At 33.1% G+C, this 27054-nt stretch overlaps 1 protein-coding gene across 1 annotated transcript in view; it reads left to right on the forward strand.

The window, feature by feature from the left end:
* The first annotated feature begins 630 nt into the window (after positions 1-630).
* Positions 631-27054, forward strand: part of LOC109106333 (thrombospondin type-1 domain-containing protein 7A-like) — a 97645-nt gene continuing 71221 nt past the window's right edge. Inside the window, 1 exon segment of the mRNA XM_042773181.1 lies at positions 631-1066. Coding sequence (XP_042629115.1) covers positions 934-1066 — 133 coding nt within the window. The 5' untranslated portion in view covers positions 631-933.

A 27054-nucleotide genomic window follows, 5' to 3' on the forward strand; every position in this document is an offset into this window, starting at 1 on the left:
AGGCTGAAATAAAGTTTTTCTTTAATATTTATAAAATATATATTTTTTGTGTTTTATATTTGTCTTAAAATTTATTTTAAGTGACTAACTATTTATTTATTTACTTACTTATTAATTATAGTTAACTATTATAACATTGTTCCAATTAGCCTCATGGCAATTATGACGGCACAGAGCACTTTGCGATTGAATCAACCTGTTTCTCAGACCACATTTGTAATGTTATTCAGAAAGCAATATACAGTAGTACAAGTATTGCATTTTGAAGATGAATTACAAACAAACTTACATGCACATTGTTCACAAAACACCCAGAAACATGTATAAAGAAAGTAAATGTCATGCTTTCAGGCAGAGCATTTAGTGTAACTCAACATTATTTTTCTTGCATTATTTTTAATTTCCTTCATATATTCAACTAGCTTCATGCAACTCCAGTCTCTCAGCAAGCAGACATGTGCAATAATATGCAGTTCATAAATCTCCCTCTTTCTCCCTCCATCCCTTAGCGACAGCACTCCCCTCTTATCTTATCGTCTACTTTAGCGTCACAGGAGCATGGTGAAGGAGCGTCCTTGTGCCCTAAGCTTGAGAAGAGAGAGAGAGAGAGAGAGAGAGAGAGAGAGTGAGTGAGTGTGAGGCAGAGGGAGGGGAGATGCAGCGTCAGTCAGCTGCAGTAGGCAGAGGACAGCGGCAGCAGTAGCAGCAGTGGCTGCCGTTCACTATTATTCAGCCAGAACGTTCTCCTTTTTGCTCCAGCCAACCAGAGGAGCAGAAGCCGAGGAGATCCGCCACACACACTGTTCCTTCGGGGGGCACTAACTGAAGAGGCACGCAAACTCTTTCAGTCTGTGCGACTGAACTTCTTTCTCTACTCTCATTGGGGTTTCTTTTCCTCCCGACCGAGTGGATTTTACCCGACTCAGGGGAGCCATGGGACTTGGGGTTAGGGGTGCAAGGACAGCGTCCCTGTGTTTATGGAGGTTATTTTTTCTGCTCTGTGGAATCTGGACCGCTTGCTCCCAAACGACAGGAGATGGGAAGTCGCTGTACTTCTGGGAGACAGGTATACGGCTATTTCCATAAGTACCTTGATGGATGTGAGTGGGATGTGAAGGTTCCAGACTGGCTGTTTGTACAAACTTGCATTACAATTGTTTTATTATCTGGTTAGAAAAAGGACAACTAAAGGTCTTCGGTCTCACTTAAAAAAAAACAGTTCTGTATAGAGTTTTTGAATTATTTCTCGTCATCCTAATTTCTGATTCTCAAAGTCTGTAAGGTAGAGAAACATGTCCTCATTTCAGCACAGTAGGTTGTCTCCATTTTTCCAGGCTGATTGTTCAATCTTTTGTGCTAGATAACAGCCGTATCATTATTATAATGCAATCTCTCAATATAATAGAAGGAGCTCTGAGGTACAGAGTAATGGAAGTTATTTGACTTTTGATTTGCGAATGTGGCTGTGTTTCACATTCACCTCTTCTGTGCAAAAATAGCATCTGCTATAACAAAAAAAAATCCTGTTTTACTATATTATACTGTATATTGCATTATAAAATATGATAAATTGTTATAAATTTAATAATTATATAATATACGTAAATGTTTGTTATATATTATATTTAATAATTACATTTAGTTTTAATTTGTCATAATTTTAGAACCATAATATTTTTACATTGTGATATTTTTTCATCACAATAGCACACCTCATCTCCAGATTCTCATTACTGTAGTGTAAATGTATATGCATTATATACAGTACAACAATTTTTTAATTTAATTAGTTAATAGATTTTTGTAGTATATTAATCAAGATCAGTTAATTTTCTGATTTAAAAAAAAATCTCATTATTGTAATGCAAGAAAAAAAAATAATTACTGTAATAAAATGATGAAAATCATTCTTTTGGGAATGAATGAATGTAATAAGCATTTAATTCAGTACAATGAATACATTCCTGATTAACAATTTTAGCATTTTTAGCACATTAATCTGAATCTGTAATTTTTCTGATTAAAATGGTGTTTTGTAAATGTAATCCATGAGTTCATATACTAGCTTTACAATTGGTACAATGCATTCAAATCAAAGCTTTATTTGCAAACTTGAAAGTGTAAATGTGCAGTTTGGACTCTTCTATTGGCCAGAGCGACGTCTTCAGTCAACGTGTATTTGCCGCTGTGTTAGTGAATTTTAAAAGAGGATGTAAGCGTGTAAGGAGATTAAAGGAGCTGCTGGGATTTATATTTTAAAAACATCCCTGGGACATGCATGCAAAGAAGCGGAGCAGTGGCAAATTTAACGTACATATCTCTCTCTTGTAGGTCACAGTAATTACAGATCTTTAGCTCATTTCATTGAAAAACATCTGGTGGAAATGCGGAGAGTCTATCTTGGATGGGCAGATGCATGATAGTGTGCAGTTTGACTGCGATATCGCTTGGGTGTGATAATGTTATTGCGCTTTCTAGAGCGCTCAAGGGGTGGGAAATTTAGTTTTGACATATGATGTACTGTATGCATAATGAATCTGACCGTAGAAGAGCTCAGGCTTCAACCTGTGGGAAATTGGCTCACATTTCTGCTGTTTATTGGTTTCACAGAAGAGCAATAAATCTGCTGTCTAGGGCTGATATCCTCCCATGATGGAGATGTTCATATAACAGGCCTGGAAACACAAGTGCTGTAGAAGAGAATAAATCAACGCTCCTTGAAATGATGGTTAAAACCAACAAGCTTTTTGTTAAGTGATTCTTAATGGCTGTGTTTTTCTTGTTGCAATCGATAGAGCTGGCAGACTTGGTGCTTTTCTTTCTAATAAGCAGGCTGGATTAAATGGCACACTGGTCTCTGTACATTTTCTTCCCTGTTTGCTGTCTGAACGTGGGTTTGATGTTCAAACATCCCTGGAGAAGACTGGAGCAATTTTGTCCATATCTCCCTCTGCCTCAGCCTCCAATTAGAAGCACTCTTTCTTTTCTTATTTTGTCATTATACAGTCTAGTGTTGGCCCTCACCACTCCACATCTCAGCTCTGGCTCCCATGGGCCTTAAACCCAGCTAATATTGACTCAAGAACGATTCCTAATTAATGAGGGTATTTACAGGCCAGAATTGACTGGTTACTATAACCTTGTCTTGTAATCTTGATTAAATAGTGAGTAGCATCAGAAATCTAAAGTGAAAAAAGTGAAAACAAGTGACATACAGCCAAGTATTGTGACACATACTCAGAATTCGTGCTCTAAATTTAACCCATCCAAAGTGCACACCCACAGCAGTGAACACACACACACACCGTGAACACACACACCAATCAGCAGCCATCCATTCATCCTGCGCCCCCCGAGCAGCAGTGGGTTCAATGCCTCTTCAAAATGGTTCTTCTCTGGCATCAGTGCAAAAACCCTCTTTATTTTTTAAAAACAAAAATGGTATATTTGTTTTCTTGTATTGCATCAAGCTTTGTTATGACACATTGTAAACTACTGGCTGTACTCTCAACCAATGGGAACAGTTAATGCAGACTGAACGTTCGTGTGTGGCCCATGCCTCAGCAGGGCTTATCCACTCTTAGAGCCGAGATTACCCAGATTACACAAGATTCGCCTCTTGTCTCCTGATCACACAATCCCCAAAGAAAAAAGTTGTGCTGTTAGAGCCACTCCCACTTCACACCACATTACCTCCTATAATAAGGCTTGCTAATGAAGCAGGAACATTCAGGTTGCCTTCTCTTACCTTCGCTTCTCCAAGCAAACACACACACACACACACACACACACACACACACACACACACACACACACACACACACACACACACACACACACTAGTCTAAAAAAGACTATAGTGTGATTATTCCACTCAGCTTAGTTCAATGTTGATTCAGTTTAGTTCAGTAACAGTGCAAATATTGCAAACTCTATTCAACTAAAAAAGCAGCTCTATGGAAGATAGTAGTGTCATTATTTAGCTCGTCAGTACAGGCTTAATTCAACTGTGAGCAGCTCTACAGAAAGCAATAGTGTAATTATTCAACTCGAGTTAGTTGATTCAATTCAGTTCAATAAGTGTTGTAAGTCAATCACGAAACAAATTCAGTTTAGCTCTAAAGCAGCTCTACAGAAGCAGCTCAATTTAGTTTAAGTTTTGTCCTCATCCAGTAGTGTGAGTACAGTCAAGTTGATAATATTACTGAATATTAAGGTTTTTTTTCCCCAAAATGCTTTGAAGTTTGTGTAGTTCAGACTAAGGGCACAGGATCAGAAGCCACTTATAGTCCAAATAATTGTTTGAAGATTCCTTGTCTCAAAATAAGAGGCTTTATTGAAAGTGGAGTGTGAGGATAAACTCTGTGTTAAAGACCAACATGTTATTTCAAGAAAATTAAATTGGGGGGAGGGGGGTGTATTTGTAGGTGACTTAATTGTCACCTTCTTTCCAAGAAGCGGATAAGGAAATGTGCCGAGTGAAAGTCTGAACTCATTTCAGGGAATGCATTTTAATGTCACCCTGTGTGACCCTGATTTCCATACGGACCTACAGGCAAACGAACCTCGTGACTATAATTGGTTGAAAACTACTCTAGACTCTTGGCAAAGGGCTTTAAATTTAGGACACGCATACAAACGAAGCCGGTTTCCTCGGAATACATTATTCTCACAAAATATTTAATGGCAGTTTGGAAAATGCATTTCCTTTGTGTGATTGATTTTTATTTCTGCTTATTTTGAAGCACCTAAATTTGTCTCTAATTTAAGAAAGCTGCAGTTCTAATTGCACTGTGCATTAATAGTGTGAACTTCCCAGAAGCAGTTTGATCGTGTTCATATTCACTAAATGGAGCGCATCCTATTCTCTGAACGCTTTAACCACTGAATTATGCCACATATTCCTTTGGGATGAAATGTGACCTGGGTTGAATGTTCTTAAGTGCTGCAGTGGTATAGCGGGTTTAAAGCTTAACTGTTTTCATTATGTTTATTATGTAATTTCCACTCGTGGTCACATTTAACTTTTTTTTTCTTCAGTTGCCAATAATTTCCCACTGGGAGTAAGGAGTACGATTCTGTGATATTTTTGGAAGTCTTACAAAACTATAAGCTCTTTGTGTCCATGTGATGATACTGTACATTCAGTATAGTCACTGTAAACTGGTTGAAAACATCGACTCTATGGAGTGGAGTCAAGGACAATTTTAGGGTATTTAACCCTCCATAATATATTATGTTCGAGTTAGGACAATAGTTAGGAAATATTAATTAATAATAACAGTTAGGGAATATTTCTGAAAATGAAATTTCTTTCTGTTCTGAGAAATACACACACACACACACACACACACACACACACACACACACACACACACACACACACACACACACATATATATAAGAACAACATTTATTCAAAATAGAAATCTTTTGTAACAATGTTTTTACTTTTCACTTTTTATCTATTTAACATACGTGCTGAATAAAAGTATTAATTTCTTTCAAAAAAGAAAAAACAAACCTTTGAATGGCAGTGTTTAATGTTACAAAGGATTTATAAAAACATTAAATAAATAAATTACTAAAATTTAAATTAAATTACTAAAAATAAAAAAAATAGTTCTTCATTTATTTTATTATTTCAATTTTATATCAGTTGTTCTTTTATTATTTTATATCTCAATATACTTTATTTATTTTATTAATTATTTTATTTTATTACTATAATTTTCATTAATTCAAAAATCAATTCAAAATTGTATGTTTTCTTAAAAGCCATTTCAGAGCAATTAGAAATATTTACTCTTTTTTTCTTTAAATATCAGATGAGAATTGCATTTAAGTTTTGAATTTTTAATGCTCTCATATTAGCATTATATTGGTGACATAATCTTTAGGAAACAGATAAAGAGCAATTGTAATATTCATGATGCTGCTTACATTTATTACCATGAATATATTGTGAATATTATATATACTTAAGTCCAAATTCCAGTATTAAAAAACAGCATTTCTTTGAATATATTGAATATATACCATGAATATATTGTGAATATTTTATATACTTAAGCCCAAATTCCAGTATTAAAAAACAGCATTTCTTTAACCCACACAGCGACCAGAGAGTGAACAGACTATTGTAAGATCCAGTCTTTCAAGGAATATTGCATTTTAATCCCTTTATTTTGGCAAAGAAAGCATACAGTTGTTGCATTATAATGTTACATAACCAGCTCTTTTTGCCTCATAGGGTCAGTAAATGTGTTAGAGCATAATAATTTCTTAAAAAAAAAAAAATCTGCTTTTCATGAGATAGGTCGCACTTTACGGATGTGCTTGTGTGGTCTTGGTCCTACTGGGAAAGTGGTGTTTGTTTAATCTAAATGGCAGGGCTTACGCTAAAACCAAGGCATCTCTAATATGGCTGTGTTGTGTGGATTAAAGATTATTCTAGATCCATAAAGTTTATTTAGTGTGGCATAAGAGGATTAGTCTTTTATACCATGTTCCACAATGTCTTACTGCCAGACCACATATGATTATGACTTGACAAAGCATCTTACATGAAAAACCAATAAGAAAAAAAAAAAAAAATGTTTGAAAGGAATTGTAAGAAAAAAAGACTAAATCTGAGATTTATTCTCCATAAAGCTTTATAGATGATCTGTGGCTCTATGGATCTAGTAAGTTAAGTGGCATTGTTGTTACTTAAAGAAAAAATAAATCTTTTTTTCTGCTAGTTGCCAAGGCAACATTTCCAATTTTCATTTAGTTTAACTAAAACTGAAATAAAAATAATAAAATCTATATAGTACACATTTAATAAAAATGAATAAAAAAATTAAATCAAATTAAATCAAAATTTAAATAAAACAAAAATGAAAACAGAAAATATAAACATTACAAATATTTGGGAAAACTGTAAGAAAGTAGTTCAATCTAAATAGAAATGGTGTATTTTACCCAGTGTTTATATGTGCTGTGTATTTTTATGAATATTAGAATATTTTGTTGTTAGCCTACATTTACATTTATGCATTTAGCAGATGCTTTTATATAAAAAAAAGATTAATCAAAGAGCAAACAACATTCACAATATACAATACCAGTTTTGTTTATTATGAATATTTAGCAACTTTATCAATTGTGAGTCAATTCTGCTGTGTGCTTCACGTGATGAGCTCTATTTGTATGCATATGTAGAGCATTTCAATAGTCATGTCACTGTTTTTTTAAAAGTGTGTATGTGTGTGTATATATGTGTGTATATATATATATATATATATATATATATATATATATATATATATATATATATATATATATATATGCATGCTGAACAGAATGACCTCAAATATTTTTAAGTGTCTCCTCAGCAAGAGAGTGAATATACTTAATACTCTGACAATACCGACTGAAAGAGGCCAGCTAACTTCACATGTACCCTGCTGTGGATATCTTTCTGAACTCTCCAGAGCAGAATGAAAGCGGCCTTCACCTAGAGAAAACAGACCCTGAACACTTCTACAATGTACACTCAAGAGCACTTCTTTCATCCTCGTGAAGCAACACACAGCTTTTCAGAGAACTGATTGAAATGGACTCTGTTTGTAAGTGCAGTGACATTTAGTTGGCCGATGTAGTCATTGTTCCTGTGGATAATTGCGCAAAAGAATTACATTCTAAAAGAATGAAAAAATCTGTAAAAGTAGGGCACAATGTACTGTATTATGATGAAGGAATTTTCTATATTGTTTTATTTTTTATTTCTTTTTTTGTAACAGGTGATTTACCTATGTTTTACATTTTGCAAAAACTGCAAAAATTGCAAAAAAAGTGAAGAATTAATTTAAATATTATAGCGCTTTAATTATGGTTACTGATACTTAATAATAGTCTTTGCTTAGGCAAGCATCATTATCCCTATCACTGTTGCTCATACTCAAACCTAACTATAGATAGTAACTAACCATAGGTATAATTTTAAGTATATATTAAGCTTCAGTGTACAAATCTAATGTGCTACAGGTAAAAATGTTACTTCAAACTGCATAGCAACACCCTAGCATTGCTGTGACATTTGCACAAACAGAAGCTGCTTACATTTTCTGAAAATATAGCTGTACTTATTACTTACTCTCGATTTTACTAATGTTTGGAGACATTTTGAATTGAGCTCTCAGGTGTTCTGGACAGGTGAAGGTCAGCAGTCAGCAGTAAGTTTGGACTGTACTGTTGTTTCCTATTTTTCAGAAATATTTCTTGAGCAGCAAATCATCATATGAGAATGATTTCTGAAGGATCATGTGACACTGAAGACTGGAGTAATGATGCTGAAAATTTAGCTTTAATCACAGGAATAAATTACAATTAAAAATAAAAACAAATACAAAAATAACATTAAATTTAAATAATAATAAAATAACACAACATTACTACTTTACTTTATGATTTTGATTTACTGTATTATATTTCTTTTATAAACATTAAAAAAACTTTTGAACTGTAGTGTATGACTTTGCATAGGATTGAACTTGAACTTTCCTGCTCAACCTGAATGTGTAAAGAATCTCACTAGATGATCATGTTTGACAGGCTCCTGGATCTGAAAGTAACAAGCAGGTATTTCCTGCACCTCTCTGAGCTTTGAGCTCGTCTTTGGTGTTCAGTATCAAACTTGACAGGTTTTAGAGGTTACTCAAACTGATCATAGCTTGGGAAGCTTAATGGAGTTAATTTGGGTTTCATTTAATTATTGTCCTGGAATAAGAGTATAGAGCTATAAAATGAATGTAAATAGCATACTTCAGATCATGTAGTCGCTGAATAAGTTCAATGAGAAATGTTTGAATTCATTTTTAACATACACTACCGTTCAAATGAGAGAGTTGAAATGAAAGATTTTCCTGTTTTTTCTTTAAAGAAGTCACTTCTCCTCACCAAGGCTGCATTAATTTGATACAGTAAAAAAGTAATATTGTGAAATATTATTACAATTTAATATAACTGTTTTCTATTTGAATGTATTTTAAAATGTAATTTATTCCTTTGATGCAAAGTTGAATTTTCAGCATCATTACTCCAGTCTACAGTGTCACATGATCCTTCAGAAATCATTATAATATGCTGCTCAAGAAGTTTTTTCTGATCATTATCAATGTTGAATATTTTGGTGGAAACCAAAATACATCTTTTTCAAGATTCTTTGACATATAGAAAGTTCAAAAGAACAACATCTATCTGAAATCCTTTGTAACATTATAAATATCTCTACTGTAACCTTTGATCAATTTAATTCGTTCTTGCTTAATAAAAGTATTTATTTCTTTAAAAAATGCAAAGTTTTATGAGCTCAGTTTGAAATGTTGTTGAGTGAATCTACATATGAGATTTCTTAGCAAGAAAATCTAAAACCCAAACATCTCCATTAAGTCTTCTGGATGACAGACTGTTATAAACAGATCTCAGTGATATTTCTTTTATATGTATTCCTTTCTCCCCCTTTCAGTTTTGTACCATTGTGTAAAACTTAATTTGTACAGTAATTTTGTTCTGCTCTCTGATGTGGGTGTTGTTTGTAGTGCCAGTTCTCGTTGTGGCAGCACCTCCACATTTACACCCCGGCACTGACGCCTTCAGATCTCATAAAGGCACAGCGGGCGTAAGCTTCAGCTCTGTCGCACCTCCCATTATAGTTCACTTCATTTACTGACACAATGCCAATGCTAATATCTTTCATCTTCTCTATTACTCAGCTTCATTACTCGATACCTGCCTCCCTATGTCAACACGACATGTTTTCAGTTCCATATGCGTCAGTAGAGTGTGCTGACACTGTGCTGATGAGCTATTGATATTTTGATTCCAGTGGGCTGAGGGCTATTATGTATGTGGCCCACATGGGTGTGCATCTGTTTCATATTATGGGTTCCAGGAATGAAAAAATTGTCATATTTACTATTTTTTATTCTTGAATCATACAAGACAAGTGATTTGGTGCACAATAACGCTCCAACAAGGGCTGTAAAACAACAATAAAGTACCTTAAAATTAGTCTATATGACTTGTGCACTATATCCCAGGTCTACGGAAGTCATACGATCAGGTTTGTGTGAGGAACAGACTCTAGGATTTCTATTCAAATTGAATATTCATGTTCAAAACATCTCATCTGAAGAAAATTAGTGTGGAAAATTAGAAAATGTGATTTTTTTTTTTTTTTTTAAGATAGGATGCCCAATATTTACTTAAGTATTACATATATATATATATATATATATATATATATATAATATATATATATATATATATATATAATATATATATATATATATTATATATATATATATATATAAATATTTACTTAATGTATGTACATACTGAGATTTTAAGGTAATATCTCAATTATTCAACAGCATTTATGTTTGCGGTTCTCTGATGTATGTTAAAAATATTTTTTTAGCAAGTGTTGTTTTTATATTATGAACGATTTTTATTTTAATGATTTAATTATTAGATTTAATATAAAGATTTCATATTTAATAGTTAATATTTCAATAACTTAATATTTTAAAAAAGTTAATATTTCAGTAATTTAACATCACATTCATGGTTATCTGTTGGTTAAAACACGACTTGCAGGTTAAAAGATGAAACGTTTCACCTTTTTGGTAAATGTTTTATATTGATTTGTAAAACTTTTAAAATTAATTTAATTTAAATTTATTTGTAACAGTTATTAATTTATATTTTAATTTATGAGTTGATTATGAGTTGCTTATTTATTAGTATGTCACACACCCTTGCAGTTTATTCACGAATGTCAGGTGAAGCCCTGGCCGGATCTACAGAAGTCATACCATAGTTGGGGACTTTTATTCTGAATATAAAGTGAGCACTGTTGTTTCTTATTTTAAAATTTTAAATTGCTTTGATTTAAACTTAATTATATTTATTCAACAGCTCTGTAGATTAATCATCCTTCAAGAAAGTAAATATATTGATTTTAACTTTGCCTATAAACCTCACAAAATGTATTGTATTATGCTCATTTTTAAATTTGTTTATCATAGTGCTGTCAAACAATTAATCACGATTAATTGCATCCAAAAGAAAAGTTTTTTGTTTACATAATATGAATATGTGTACTGTGTATATTTATTATGTACATATAAATACACACAAGCATGTATATATTTAAGAAAAATATGTTTTATGTATAAAATATTTATATATATATATATATATATAAATATTTTATACATAAAACATATGTATAAAATATATATATATATATATATATATATATATATATATATATATATAAATTATATTTGAATATATATATAAATATATATATAATATAAATTATATTTGAATATATATATAGATATATATATATATAATATATATATATATATATATATATATATATATATATATATATAATATATATATATAATATATATTTGTAAAATATATAAAATAAATTGAAAATGAATATACACAGTGCACACACACATATTTTGTAAACAAAAACTTTTATTTTGGATGTGATTAAACACGATTAATCATTTGACAGCATTAATTTTTTTATCATATATTGCTGATCGCGATACTTCGTCCTGTCACTTTCCTTCACCTTCCCACCGGATTATTTCCTCTCTGTCTAACCACCTTGAAGATGCTTCATGAATTTCTCCTCTGTCAGAATATGATTCCATGTGCCGGGCGGCGTTCCACTGTGTTGCCTACGCGCTCCTCTCCCACTCAGTTCATGTCGAGATCTCTGTGCAGTCGGGCTCTGATGAAGACTTTTTTTGCAGCGAGGGGATTGGATTACATCGCTGTCACAGCTGTCAGTCATGGCATGAGCCCCCTGTGCCATGCTGACAACTGCAGCCATAGCAACCACGCCATGACGACGATGTTATATTAGGCATAGCATCGTTTTGAGCTTCTTTCTTCTGGTACTCTGCATATGCTTCCTTTGAGTGCATTTCTACAGTGGATCCTGACACCACTTCTGTTAAACTGAGCGTGTTCCTTATGTGGAGGAAGCACTTTGTTATTAGGGGTGGGTGGTGTGACTAAAATCTTGTGTGAGTCATTTTAGATCACTGGAACAGTATATATTATCAGCATAGTTGTTTTATTTCTATAGCACTGTATTTTGAAATTACATATGATTCCAAAGCAGAGTATTTGGTGCTATAGCAACAGCAAGTTCATGGGTTTGATTTCCATATGCATAAAGCAATTAAATGTATGACTTGAATACAATGTAATCATGAAAGTGACAATGAAAGGTTAATCAAATTTTCAAAATGTGAAGTTTTCCCATTTTAGATGCAATAGATATGATTAAACAAATAATAAAAAAAGCTAGTGTCACATAGTGTCCAGGCACTAGATATATAGCTGCCCACTGCTCCGGGTGTGTGTTCAAGGTGTGTTCACTTCTCACTGCTGTGTGTGTGCACTTGGATGGGTTAAATGCAGAGCACCAATTCCGAGTATGGGTTACCATACTTGGCAAATGTCACGACTTTCACTTTCATTAAATGGCTTTGTGCTGACATTCAGGTATATAACACGCTTTTTACAATTCAATAAATTCTGAACAGACTATATCAAGTCCTGCTCTATTTTTTCTCATCAAAAGTTTAATATTGTCTTGACATGGTAAAACTTTGGCATTTTTCATACATGTAGCCATGGAAAGGTTACAGGAGTATTAAGGTTATAGGAAAATCTACCGACTGACACATTTCTAGCATCGTACTGTACAGCATATACTGTCAAATCCGTATGACCCTAGTGTATCCTGACATGAGCTCTTGTTAAACTGAACCTGTTACAGTTTCCGTACATGGAGGAAGCACATTGTTATGCTGAAAACAATGTGGCTGGTGTTCCCTTTCTCTACATTTCTTCCCTGACTACATGTTTTTTTTTTATGCGTGGAGTATTTGCAGTGGTGGAGCCATGTGCCTGAGTGTGTGAGATTCGGTGTGCTTGTGCTGTATGTAGGTCAGTACGATCTCTCGCTGCATCACTATCTCTGCTAGCCAGTGTAACTTGTGGAAAAAGGCTATAGATGGAATCTTGCATTGGCTATAGTGATAGTTTTTAAAAGATTAATATGATTAAAGTGTTGAGCGTGGCGTCATGTGACTGCCGTGGAGTGTGTGGGTGTGTATTGCCATGGCTCAGAGCAGTGAGGCAGCTGGTATTTACATGAGCACAGATTGGCCAGGAGATACCATGCAGAGGGATGAGACAGGATGATTTTTTCAGTCCTTCCATTCAGCTTGCTGTGAGACCACCATAACAAGTGCAGAAAAGTTTGTTTTGTAAAGTTTTATGGCAGATTGGAAGTGTTTATTGGCTGATAATTTGAATCTACTGTAAATGCCAAAAATTATACAATATGTGTAATATGTGCAACAATAATAATATTTTTTTATTAAAATATATATATATTTTTTAATTATTTTATTTTATTTATTTACATCAAAAAATAAACTAATCAATTAATTAATAACACTATACAATTCAAAAGTTTGGGGTCAAAAATATATATTTTTTAAAGAAATTTATACTTTTATAATCTGAATCTGAAAAATATTAAGCAACACAACTGTTTTCAATACTGATAATAATAAATGTTCCTTGAGCAGCAAATCAGCATATTAGAATGATTTCTGAACTATCATGTGCCCTAAAATCATAAAAAAATTTGAACCAATTATTTGTTTATGTTTAATATTTAATATATTTTTATATTAATATGTGTATTTATAGGCTACAGAAACCTTGCAACCCCAAATGATAAGCTGTTGGGAGAATGGATGTTTATTTATATTTATATTTATAATTTATTTAAATCCTTTGTATATATATATATATATATATATATATATATATATATATATATATATATATATATATATTTATTAGTTTGATAAACGTTATAGTATTTATTACAGTGAAAAATATGTAAGCAATGTCTTAAATGCCTATATAACTTATAATTAAATGTATGCAATTATTATATTGCATTTCTGTGACAGAAGAGTGAGAAACCTTTCATTGGTGTAATGACAAATTGTACAAATTGCATAAGCAAATTTTGATCAATATTTCTCATACTGTAACTTGACTTTGCTAATACATGACTGAATCCACATCAGACCAGACCAAAGAAATAAAAAAAGCCCCATGTTTTCCCAATACCCCTTATTTTGACTAGAGGATGCGTCAGTGTCTGATCTGGAGAAAACATGCTCTTTGGAACGGGTTGGCGTTTGAATTCTTTTGATGTGCTTCCTGCTGGGGTGGTCTTTGAACACAGCTCTTTGGATTTGAGTCTGCTGACCCGTCAGAGCCGAGGCCAACATACACCAGTCCGTCTTGCTTTAGAGATAAACTCCACAAACTGTCTGAGCAGTTCCACAGACAGAGCAGATGAGCTCCATCTTCTGTTGCAGATAAACTGTCCTGGTGATCACCAATACTCCATAATCATCTGCAGGACATTCAGGCTTAAGACGGGACGACATGTTTCTGTTGACAGTTCTTCTGGCATCCCTCCACCTCCCCATCTCCTCCTCTATGTCTGTTATTCTTTTTCTACCGCTATGGGGTGCTGAACTCCGAGCTCAAGCCGAGCCTCAGGTTCGAGCCTTCATCGAGAACAGCAAGCCAAGTTTGTTTAACATTAACCATCAGGACTGGATGGGCAGGCGAACTCATGAAAGGTTCTTCATGGAATCATGATGCTGATAAGAACATTTCATTTTAAGAGTGTGAAAGGAAATGTGACATACAACTAAACTTAATGTTGATTTCGGCACAGATAATTTGATATTTGAAGAATTTGATGGTGAAATATCATATTTTTTTTAGTATCTTAAGCAAAAGTCTCCAATTTCTAACTTTGAAAAGCAATTTGGAGAGCGTTATATCCTAGAGGAAGATGTTATTGCTTGTTCTTTCAAAGCTCAGGAGACTAAATAAGAGTTGGCATTTAGATACAAATGAAACTATTATTGAGGTAATTTGGTTTTGGGAGAATTTAATGAGAAATGTTAGAGTTCATATTGCAGTCTTTGACTTTTAATTGCAGAAATGTATTTTGGCAAATCCAAGCAAAATTTGAGATTTTTTTTTATTTTTTTATTCTAGTTTACATGAAACGGTTTCAGGACAGAGACTCAACATGAGTTTCATGAAGAGATCTGTGCTTTACCTGATTTGTGTCCTAACCATCATAGAGCCCTTCGTATCCTGATAACAGCTCTAATCCCAAAAGGGTGAATTCGGGCAAACACTCATTCAACCTTCAAGCATGATTAAATGGGAAAAAATGTCGGAAAGGTCCAGATGTTGGGAGGGTGTTTGTTGAGATAAATCCCTGGTTTTCCACCGCTGTGCTTCATTGATTGTCTCTTTCTCTCTGCTTGCTCGATATGTTGGGTCAGATTACCTCGTTTGATCACCGGCGACTCGCAGCATCCGAGTCCAGAATTTTTATGAGGCTCCTGGATTGAATGTAATCTGTGGGAAGTATCACAATCCCTTTGATCTATTTTAGGGCTCCATTTAGATGTTTTAAATGTGTTGGTAAGTGTGTTGGGAACTGAGAATTGATCCTTATTATCATTTTTAGATATAAGAAAATAAATTTTAATACCAGTGTAATCTTAGTCGAATCTTATGAATCAAAGTTATCAGTTATGAGTCAAATCTGTCAAAAAAAACAAAAACTCACGACTCAGCGACGATGGCGGAATCTACTATGCCTGCAGCATATTCAAGCAAAAGTCAACACAGAAAAGTTGTCTGAAAAAGCAAAATCAACATAACTTACTTATCAAGAAGAAACAAAGCAACCTAGTGCTCCTGTAGCTCAAGTGGTAGAGCATTGCATTACCAAGCGCAAGGTTGGGGGTTCGATTCCCCGGGAACACATGATAGGTAAAAATTGATAGCCTGAATGCACTGTAAGTCTGCTAAATGCATAAATGTAATTTAATTTAATTTAATTTAATTTAATTTAATTTAATTTAATTTAATTTAATTTAATTTAATTTAATTTAATTTAATTTTGCGTCCAATTCCCTTCGCTCCTTGAGTTCTCTCTCCGATGCTGGAAGCTGTTCCGATATTTATGCGGGTCCTACCTCTTGCCTGATCGTAACCCCTCTTTTTAATGTTTTGTTCTTCCGAGATGTTCCTCTTTTTTATTTTTTATCTGCCATCTCTCGCTATCTATAGTCATATAGCTTATATCTGTGTGCACTCACTGATCGCTCTCTTCTCCCTATCATCACTAGACACGCCCCTTACCGCTGATTGGCTGCGAGTGTGTTTCTGGGCTGGGTCAAAGATGTGAAGAAAAAAATCAAAAATCGCTTAGTGCACCTTTAAGTCAGTATTTCTGTGAACTGGTAACTTTTACTGTGTTTATGATATAATACTTTTATAAAACAATCTTCATCAAACAACAATTAGTGAGTAAAAAAAAAACACCAAAAGTGTGTAATAACAGTAATAATATTTATAATGTTTTAATAAATCTTGAAAAGCACTCAGGTATATATATGGCACTCTAATAATAAACCAAAAATTATACTGTTTTGTGAAGTATATACCATACTGTATATGATTCGGAATGATTGTTCTTGAAATACACAGAATCTGAACCAGATTATTCTTTATGATTCCCATAGTTCTGAGAGAATTAGCACTGGTTGGAAGTAGTTAAATTAGAGCCAAGCTAGAAGTGTACAATACAGTTTACTCAAATCAATCAGTGTTTTTGAACAGCTTCATTTACTTCACTAAAATGAATTGGACTTTCCAATGCTACATATGAGAGTGAAAGCGAGGCATTTCTTTTTTCATTGGTTTGCTTGTCAAAGAGCTGCGTGTACAGTGTGCAAAAAATCTTGTAGTATTTTTATTTTCAGCATAATTATATTCTGCTCATTTTAGGGCATAAATAATTTACCAATCCAGTGATTGCATATGCAACAAACTGGCCTGTTATCTGTGCAAACTCTGTATATATTTTCATCACATGTGCTTGCCTGGGCTCGAGGAGAAGAGCAATCACAGGCCAGGGGAAAAAAGAGAAGTGTGATCATTCATCCTGCCCTCCTGCTAATAGAAAACGGCAGTGTTCATTGTGCCCCTGCCTGCTGTGATCACAGCCCAGTGGCCGTGTCATCTCAGTCAGAGCCGGCCTCCAGGCGAGCTGCGCACGTGTCTCTTTGGAGCTCAGGACATTTGATTTCAGGCTAGGCTTTCTGAAGAAAATGAGTACTGTTGTGGGTAATTGCCAGGGCATTGCAATTCGGCCGCTAAAATGTTTTTAGTGGTTGCTATGCGGTTGTTAGGGTGTTTTATATTATTATTAGGTTGTTGTTTTCTGACCCAAGTAAAATAGCTCAAGTGTTTCCTTTGTTTTATTTGTTGTTGTTGTTGTTGTTTTTTGCCCATTTAATGTTTTGCCATTCAAAAAATGTAAGTCAAAATAAGTCAAAAAATTTTATGTTATGTATTTTGTTTTATGTTTCCATTGACTCCATTGATGGTCATTCAAACATATTCATATTTTTGGTTGAAATGACAATTTTTTTTTTCTAGCAAGACATGTTACTTTTAAAATTTTGAAGCCTTTTATAAACTTTGAGGAGATCTTTTATAATGTGTTTGAAAGAAGTCTCTTGTGTTCACCAAGGCTGCATTTATTTGATCAAAAGTACAAGGAAAAAAAAACACTAATATTGTGAAGAATTATTACAGTTTAAAATAACTCTTTCCTATTTGAATATACTGTAAAATGGGTAACACTTTACAATAAGGTTCATTAGTTAGCATTAGTTAACTACTTTAGTTAACATGAATGATCAATACTTCTACAGCATCTATTAATCTTAGTTAATGTAAACATTTAATAATGCATTATTAAAATCAAAAGTTGTGCTTGTTAAGATTAGTTAATACACTGTGAATGATCATGAACTAACAATGAACGACTGTATTTTCATTAACGAACATTAAATAAATACTGTAATAAATGTATTGTTCATTGTTTGTTCATGTTAGTTGAACTAATAATAACTAATGGAACCTTATTGTAAAGTGTTACTGTAAAATGTAATTTATTCCTGTGATGCAAAGCTGAATTTTCAGCATCATTACTCCAGTCTTCAGTGTCACATGATCCTTCAGAAATATTTCTTATGATTATTAATGTTGAAAACAGTTGTGTTGCTTAATATTTATAGTCATATTTAAAGTCAATTTAATGCAAGCTAATGCATCCTTGCTAAATAAAAGTATGTTTCCTTCAAAAGAGTATATATAAATAAATAAAATTACCTTTGTCGTGTAAGGTATAAATCACAAAAGTCACATAATTCTAGATGTTTTTCCTATTATAGCAGTGGTTAATTACCTGTGCTCTGAAATAGACCTGTTTTTGTTTGCTGCAACGGGTTCATATAAAGTCACAAGTGCTAGTATAATTAGCCTGTTTTTGTTCTAGTCGACTGCCTGGTGTTATTCGCCTTAGATGTTTTCGCCTGCTGAGTTCAGTTCCGTGCGTCTCTGTATTTTTAATCTGTTATACTTTCAGTTCTCTCTCATTTTTTGGACGTTTTTGTAATGAGTAACATTAAATATAGCAGCACTTTTGAAAATGTTTCCCCACATGAACCAGCACTTATTTTCTCTAAAGCTCATTTGAAACCATTTGCATTGTCAAAAGTGCTATACAAATAAACTATAAAAATATTAATAAAAAATTAATGTTAAACAATGTGGACTGTGTTGTGCAGTATACTGCACAATTGTGGGTAATCTGCATATTCTTGCCACCCAAAAAAATCCCACCTTGCACTTTTTCACTTTGAAATATATCAGATTACAGCAGTAATATGGGTTGCTAACGGCTAACTTTATGTTGTACATAATCTGGAATATTCCTTTTGTCACACCCTAGTTGAACATGATACGAGATGAGACAAGATGATGAATGGGACAAAATCTAATGAAATCTAATAACTGAAGCTCACAGAATCAAAGGAAGTCAGGGGGAGGAGTTTGATGGTACAGCCAAAATATAATGAGGATGCACGAGCGATTATGAGCCTCCATCTGATGTAATCATCTCATTATCTAATGCAAGAATCGTTTTAGCACAGTAAAGAGGAAAAACAAAGTGCTTTGTTTACAACAGTGTGAAACTCCTTTAATGGGGGCAAGAAACATTGCTATACTGACCCCTTTCAAATGTAAATCATGCCGAAATCTAGCCGATTTAAACCTGAAGGATGGGAACGCACACATTGGAGGGCGTGCGTTTTATGAACCTGAGATCTTCCACAACATGCCTGTTCTCTCTTTCAAGTTGTTCCCTTGCAGCACTTGAAAGCCTGACGCATCCATTAGTGTGTTTCAGCTACAATGATTCGAGCTGTGCTTGATTTGAAGCGCTGCGTCAATCTACCGTAAACACAGTCTGTTTTAGACTCCCAGTATCTTTCTTTTTCTGGATATACTGTATTTTTGGAGGATTGGTTACAGAGCTTGGCTTTGTCCTTACTGGGTTACAATGGTAATTCAAAACCTGGAAATATAATCTCATATCATTACACACACACACACACACACACACACACACACACACATATATATATATATATAATGTTTCTGCAAGACAAAAAATAGTTGAATTTATATACAGTGGGTATAGAAAAGAATCACCCCCCCCTTTAAAATAATCACATTTTGTTGCTTTGCAGCCTGTAAATGATTACCTGCTGTAAATGTCCCTGTTCAAAAGTTTACATACTTACATACTTTACATACTTTACATAAAAGTTTACATAAGTTTACATATTTATTGATTCATTTTCTGGGTGATGGTTGTTCATGAGTCCCTTGTTGGTCCTGAACAGTTTAACAGTCTTCTGTTCTTCAGAAAAGATGGACTCATCCATCTTTTCACACTGATGACAACTGAGGGACTCCCATGCAACTATTAAAAAAAAAACAAGGTTTAAATGTTCACTGATGCTCACTGGTTCACTGATGCAGAAGGAAAAACAGTGCCAGGGGTGAAAACGTACGTACGTTTTTCTTATTTTGTTTAAATATATATTTTTTATTTAGTACTTTACTCCTATATTTAGTCCTTTAGAAGATATAGAGGATACTTACTTGTTTCCCAGAAGGCAAAATAAGCACACTCTTAATGCATTGTGTTTCTTTCTGGAGCATCAGTACACATTTGTAATAGTTGCGTATGAGTCCATCAGTTTTCGTCAGTGTGAAAAGAGGGATCTCAAAATCATACAGCCACTGCTTGGATCGAGTTCAATTATGCAAAAGATGCTGCCAGAGAATTTGGTTTTGGTCTTACAAAAAAAAATTAAAAATCAGTTGTGGATCATCCAGGTGACACACACACATATACTGTATATCATTTAACGTCAAATGTCAAAAGTGTTTATAATTAGCTGAATGAGATTGTATACCATCTTGGAAATTACCATTCTGTGTTTCAAAAATCAGAATCACCAGTTGGTGGTCACGTGCTCATAAATGTGCATTTCTAGCTGTATACTGTACATCGGAGACAAATAATTAGATTTGTGTGTGGACTGAAAGAGCTGGCAAGTGTCTGTCAGCGGCACTGATCAGCCTTCAGCCTCTTCAGGAGAGAGGAGGTGAGGACCGGGCTAAAGACACCAGATCTCCACCTCGCTGTCTTAACACCAGACACTCCCCAGAGATGCTATTTTTATCTGCTCTGCTCATCACAGGCCTGTCATGCACTTTAATCTAATTTCTACAGAGCTCCCCGAAGAGAAAAGAAACGTGCATGTGGTTTTTATTTTTTTATGTATTTTTTTGAGCATGATGCTCTTCTTAATTTAGCTCTGATCACCAGATGCACAGCGTTCGAAGTTCACAGTTTCATTTGACACATAAAGACGTTCTGGATTTAAATTAGCAGAAACATTTAACATTTCACTCCTGCAGGGAATAATAAGCTGTATTTTATGACATTTAGGTTTTTTCTTTTCTTTTCACGTTTAAGCTTAAGAGATTGATTTTTTTTTTCTTTTTCTAGTTGATCTAGATTTAAGGGTGGTAAATCTGTTTCAAACAAGCTTAAAATCAACATGAGATAAAAACTGGCCTTTAGTATCGGCATGATTAATAAATATCCAGTTATCCGATTCATTTTTATTCCAGGTTTATGTTAAAATTGGCAATTCTATCTAACAATAAATCAATAAAAGGATCTTTAAAAAAGCTGTGCACACAATGCATTTATGGAACAGGAAATTGAGAGTTGTGGAGGGTGCATTACATTGTGGTTATACAGTATTTGATTCAGTTTTTGGCTAATATTAGTAATATGCATACTGCAGAAATAGTAATGTATTATTATAGAAACCTGCTAAAATTGCAAAAACTATGTTGTGATTGCATATTTCTGGTGTTTATTATTATTATTATAACATTATAAAGTATGATTTATTGATGCACATTATTGCAATGGAAACTTTATTCTAGTATTTAATGTCGCCCTTTCATGTTCCAATCAATTTTTGACTGATAAAATCAGTAATCAGATACTTCTGTTTTACCCATTAGTACAACATACTGCAGTAGTAAAACAAAATTCCATGTTGGCCTTAAATCTTCAGTCCTCTTTATGTGTTATACTTGTTTTCTGGTACTTTCTGCCTGTAGTTTTGTTTGATACTCATCATGCTGGAACTCATGAGCTATTGAGATGGCAGAACTCAATAATGAATTTTTCACCCATTGTGCTCAGTTTTAGTGTTTGACATTGCATTGAATTTCTTGCACCATGGTCCTCTGTGTCTTCTGTTACTGATGCGGTTCAGAACAGCAAACCCTGTGCAGGTTGGGGTTTGGTTTATTTCTCCTCATGATGTGAGAGATGACAGTAAACAAACATGCAGTTATCATACTATATGTTTGCAGTATGCAAAATATATACCTGCAGTATCTGTCTGCAGGGAATGTGAACTATTATATTTACCAAAATATTTAGTATACATGGTTCATATCTTGCCATTCTGAGGAATAAAAAGTCACAATAACCTTTTTAATTTTTTTATTACATGGTGGAAACAGTCTTCCATACATGACTTTGCATGCATGTTCAAATCAGCGAGTGACATCATAATTTCATATTGAATATACTTTATTATAATAATTTTAAATGCAGTTTTGTGTAAAAATGCCTCAATTTGGCCAAATAATATGATGAATCAAGAACTGGAAATGGAAGGGCATGTTTATTGATTCCTCACAGTGTGCTCTGTTGAGTACAGAATTTTTTTTTAAAGATTAATAGATCATTTAGTAGATGCATACATAAATTTGTGAACCACGCACTGCATGCTGCAGTAGGAGTATGAGTACTGTGGCAGCCATTTTTCATAAAATTAGATTAAAATGCCAAATATCTGTTTTTATATGCAAGACACAACTCATATAAATCACTAGTATGCTACATTGCTGACCTCACTACATTGCATGGATTTATTGTTTCATCCTGTCTATACTTTCACAAATGATTTATTAAAAATAATATGCAGGATAAAATATATGCTTTAATATATGTTTTGGACAGAGGCATCTGCTAAATGATTAAATGTAAATGTAAAGTAAGCACTATTCAGTATTTCATGATGATCATAATATTCTATTTGGATGAGAAGAAACTGCATTCAAAATATTTTCAGTTTTTTTTTTTCTTTCCTTGAAAGCAAGTGTGACTAATGATTGCACTAATGCAAGAAGACATGGTCTATAACACAGTATGAATTTATAAGCAGTTAGTATATGAATGATGCACTGGCATTCATTGATCTAATCATATTCACAGAGTGAGCCCCATCTGACATGATGTGAGATTTTGTTTTTAATATTATATACTGTAGATATAAATGAAGACACAGACTGAAATGCATGACCTTTAAATGTGTTGCTCAAAGGCACAAAGTGTCTTCAGTAATCCTCGTGAGCTGGTGTGATTGTCTCTGTTTGAGAGGGGAAGCTTGGGAAATGTTGCCTTATCTCAGTGATGCGGCTGATGAGAGACTAATCCTTAAATTACTGTCATTTCCCCCATAATTTATTATGTAATAAAAGTAAAACCTTTCACATCGATTCATTTTTTCAAAGCTATTTCACTTTTCAGAAGTCTTACAAGGAGTGTTTGTGTCTTTGTGTCTCGCTGCTTGAATGTGTTTAACAGACTTGGACAGAAATGAGTTGTAGTTATAGTTCTTTTGATTATAAGTTTAAGGAATAGTTTGGGTTCAGTAGAAATTAAGCTCATTCGACAGCATTTGTGGCATGATGGCAAAAGTTTTAATTAACTGTAAAAATAATTATTAAAAATATTACATTAATTTAATATTTGTGGAATGAAGTTGAGTACAATATTTAACTCATTGTAACTAAATTGTAATTAACTATAAAAAATATAATTTATTTAACATTAATATAAAAATTTTATGAACTTCTTAAATGATAAAATAATTACATAATGTAATTTATTTACTAATATGTAAATGGGTACATTTATGAAGGATTTTAATGCAGAAATGTGAAGCTTATAATTTTATAAAAGCACTTACATTAATTCTGTAAAAATCTTGTGCATTATTTGACCTGTGATTTATTTTATTTTTTTTTAATTCTCATTTTTACAGTAATTTTAAGTTTTTTTGGTTACAGTGTTGTCAGAGTGACTAAATTGAACAATTTAATAAGTTTTAAAATTATACATTTAAAATGTACTGAGTTTACATTGAAAAGGTTATTAACCCATTTTTCCACACTAAAATCATGTTAACCCATATTGTTGTCATCTATGGCAATACTATTAAAACCCACATTTTTGCTGTTTAAAAGATCATAAACATCAAATTCCTCTTTATCCCACATGTGCTGTTGATTAAGCTTAACTTATATTAAACCCAGAATATTTCTTAAATATACTGTGACCCAAAAAGTATTCGGAAATCATTCATGAGCAGCCCAGAAATATCTCCAAGTGTTATATTTACAGCAATGCTGCATATTAAATTGGCCAAAAACATATTTGGACACTTAAATCACACTTAAAATGCCACTGTATTAGATAACAACACATTAAAGGAAGTGACATTTGCTTTAAAGGATAGCACACACTCTTCAAGAAAAAAAAACATTTCATAAAATCTATTTTTGGAGTACACTGTGTGTAAAGATTCACATTTCTGTGCTGGTTTATGAATGATCTTCCCTCGAAATGTCATGTTACATCCACAATGAAAATCAAATGGTGGCTGATATGAAGTGTCAGTCGATCTGAGAAGTTCAGCTCGCAGCTGTGATTGTTTCGCTCTAATCAGATGTGATCAGCCCCTCCATCTTGACCCACATTGTGCCTCTGGCTTTCCATCCCGGCAGTCCTGGGGTGAGTTTCTCTGTTTCCATCCGTTCTCACATCCCTGTCGGTGGTTCTGCATTGCAGCCGAGCAGATTTCCCCGCTGGCCTGAAGACTGCAGCACAAACCCTGCGAGTCTCATTCTTAGTCAGCAGTGCCCTGTTTACACACACTGTCACCGAGGAGGTTGATTGTATTTTTCTGGTTTATTGCGGTGTGCTGTGTTGTTACAGAAAAAAAATGGCTGGATTAAGAATATTTGCAAATGCCATGGAATGTATTAAACTTAAATTACCGAGGTACGTTTTATTGCTCTGTAATAAAAATGGCAGCATTATACAAGATTACTTGCAAATGCCAGGGTGTGCGTGTTTATGTGTGTATACATATATTGAAACCAAATCAACGATGTGTTATGCTAAAAAGGGAATCACATTGACTTCTGTGTGAATTATGTAATCTTTTGTCATGCCTTTTAGGCCAGAAACATACTTTCCACAAACTAGAAATAGACCAATACTTGATTTGACCAATATTTTTAAAAAGATTTTCATGTATAATTTTTTTTTTTAATTTCTAAAAATATGTCTGTAACCTGGTAGAAAATCTAACCTTGTGTAAAGTTTTATTAAAATGTACAACTTTGCACTATTTACAGCATAATTCTGTAACAAAAAATATTCAAATGACTGTAAACATGACAATAAACAACTCAAATAATTAATATAAACATCCCAAAAATATTACATCTTAAGAGATTTAACAAAGCACTTTTAAAATGATAAGATTCACAATACTCCAAATATTGACCCCATGTACTTGTGTATTTTTTCTTAATTATTCATTTTGATAAATATTAATGAACTCTTTTAATGTAAAATAAAAATATTAATTATTACAATATTTTAATAAAATAATAAAATCTTTTTTTATATTTATTAATATATAAAATGTATTATATATAATTAAGAATTTATTAATAATTGTTTTCATAATTATTTAGTTTTTGCTCATCCACAATATAATGAATTATTAGCAATTTATTGATTTATGTTGCTTACAATTTGCTAACAATGTATAAATTGCAAATATTTCATTATAGTATAGTAGATGTTTTACCAGTGAAAAATTTGTTTTTAGGCTTTCATTCAGTGTTCTTTTAGTATCATTGATATATTATGTTTTTTGTTATGATTTATACTTTCTGTTTTTGTTTTTGTTAGTTAATGTTTTTATTAGTTTATTTATTTTTGTTATTTTAATATTTCATCCTAAAGTACAGTAAATGAAAATAAGAAATATTGCCTTCACTGTAAAAAATAATCTGTAAAATATTCGGTAAAAAACTGGCAGCTGTGGTTGCCAGAATTATACCGTAAAAAAATACGGTAACACCATTTTAGGTTTAACGGTTTTACCCTTAAATGTACAGTTTAATACCGTAATTTAACTGATATAATATTAATATACCAACTTATTGAAGTACTGAAATCTGTTTTTTTTAACTTTGTAATACACTGGTAACCACCAAAAGCAGGTGGTGATGAGAAAGTCACGTGATGAAACAAAGCCCATCACAAGCAGCTTTTAAATAATAAGATACACAGAAGGTGCACAGTGTCATTCACACAAGCACTAAACACCATCATGGTGAGACTCATTAAACTGAAATATGCAATAAACATTCATTTAACAACATTGTATGTAACATACAACCCTAATAAACATAACAGATAAGAAAAAATTAGGAAGAAACATTGTTATTTCAAAGAAAAAACATCAAATTCAAACTAAATTTGAAATGCAACGCAGAGAATTCTGGGAATGACAGTTTACGTTTTTTCCTTGTAAATTTTACAGGAAATTACCGTTAACCATTTAACAGGTTTGTACTGTAGCATTTTCACAGTTTTTTTTACCGTTTAAATCACAGTCATTTACTTTAAAATTACATGTACAGTCCAATACAGTTTTTCACCGTATAAAGTAGGGGAATTTACCGTAAACCATTTAACAGGTTTTTACTGTAGCATTTTCACAGTATTTTACTGTTAAATTTACGGTCATTTTTTACAGTGTTGCCAGCTATCTCAAATAAAACATAATTTTTATGTTTTAGTTTAGTTAACAGTAATAACCCTGTTTGCATTGTGGTTGGTGATCTAAAACATTTCCGCATGCAGTCAAATCTAGTGTTTGTGCAGATATGCTTGTGTTTAGTGTGTTTTGGACCTTATTTCCCAGAGGATGTTGTGATATGTATATACAGTAGACCCCTCTGACCTTAGTGTTTATGTCGGCTCTAATTAGCGTCTTGCGTGACCTTTGATAAGGCGTTAGACCTCAGCATTTTTAGCATTATAGTGGAATGTCATGAGTGTTATTGAAGAGAGATTTCCTGACATCTGTCAGATATGCTCTGTAAGTACACTGAATTACCCGAAAGTGTGTGTTTGTGTTATGGTTGTCCTTAAGAGGTCTATGGGAATGTCTCCTGAGGGAATTCTCTCATCTTATATGGAACCCCAAAGCTGCTTTTACCAGCTCTCAT

The sequence above is a fragment of the Cyprinus carpio genome, chromosome A16 (assembly GCF_018340385.1).
Source record: "Cyprinus carpio isolate SPL01 chromosome A16, ASM1834038v1, whole genome shotgun sequence".
NCBI lineage: Eukaryota > Metazoa > Chordata > Actinopteri > Cypriniformes > Cyprinidae > Cyprinus > Cyprinus carpio.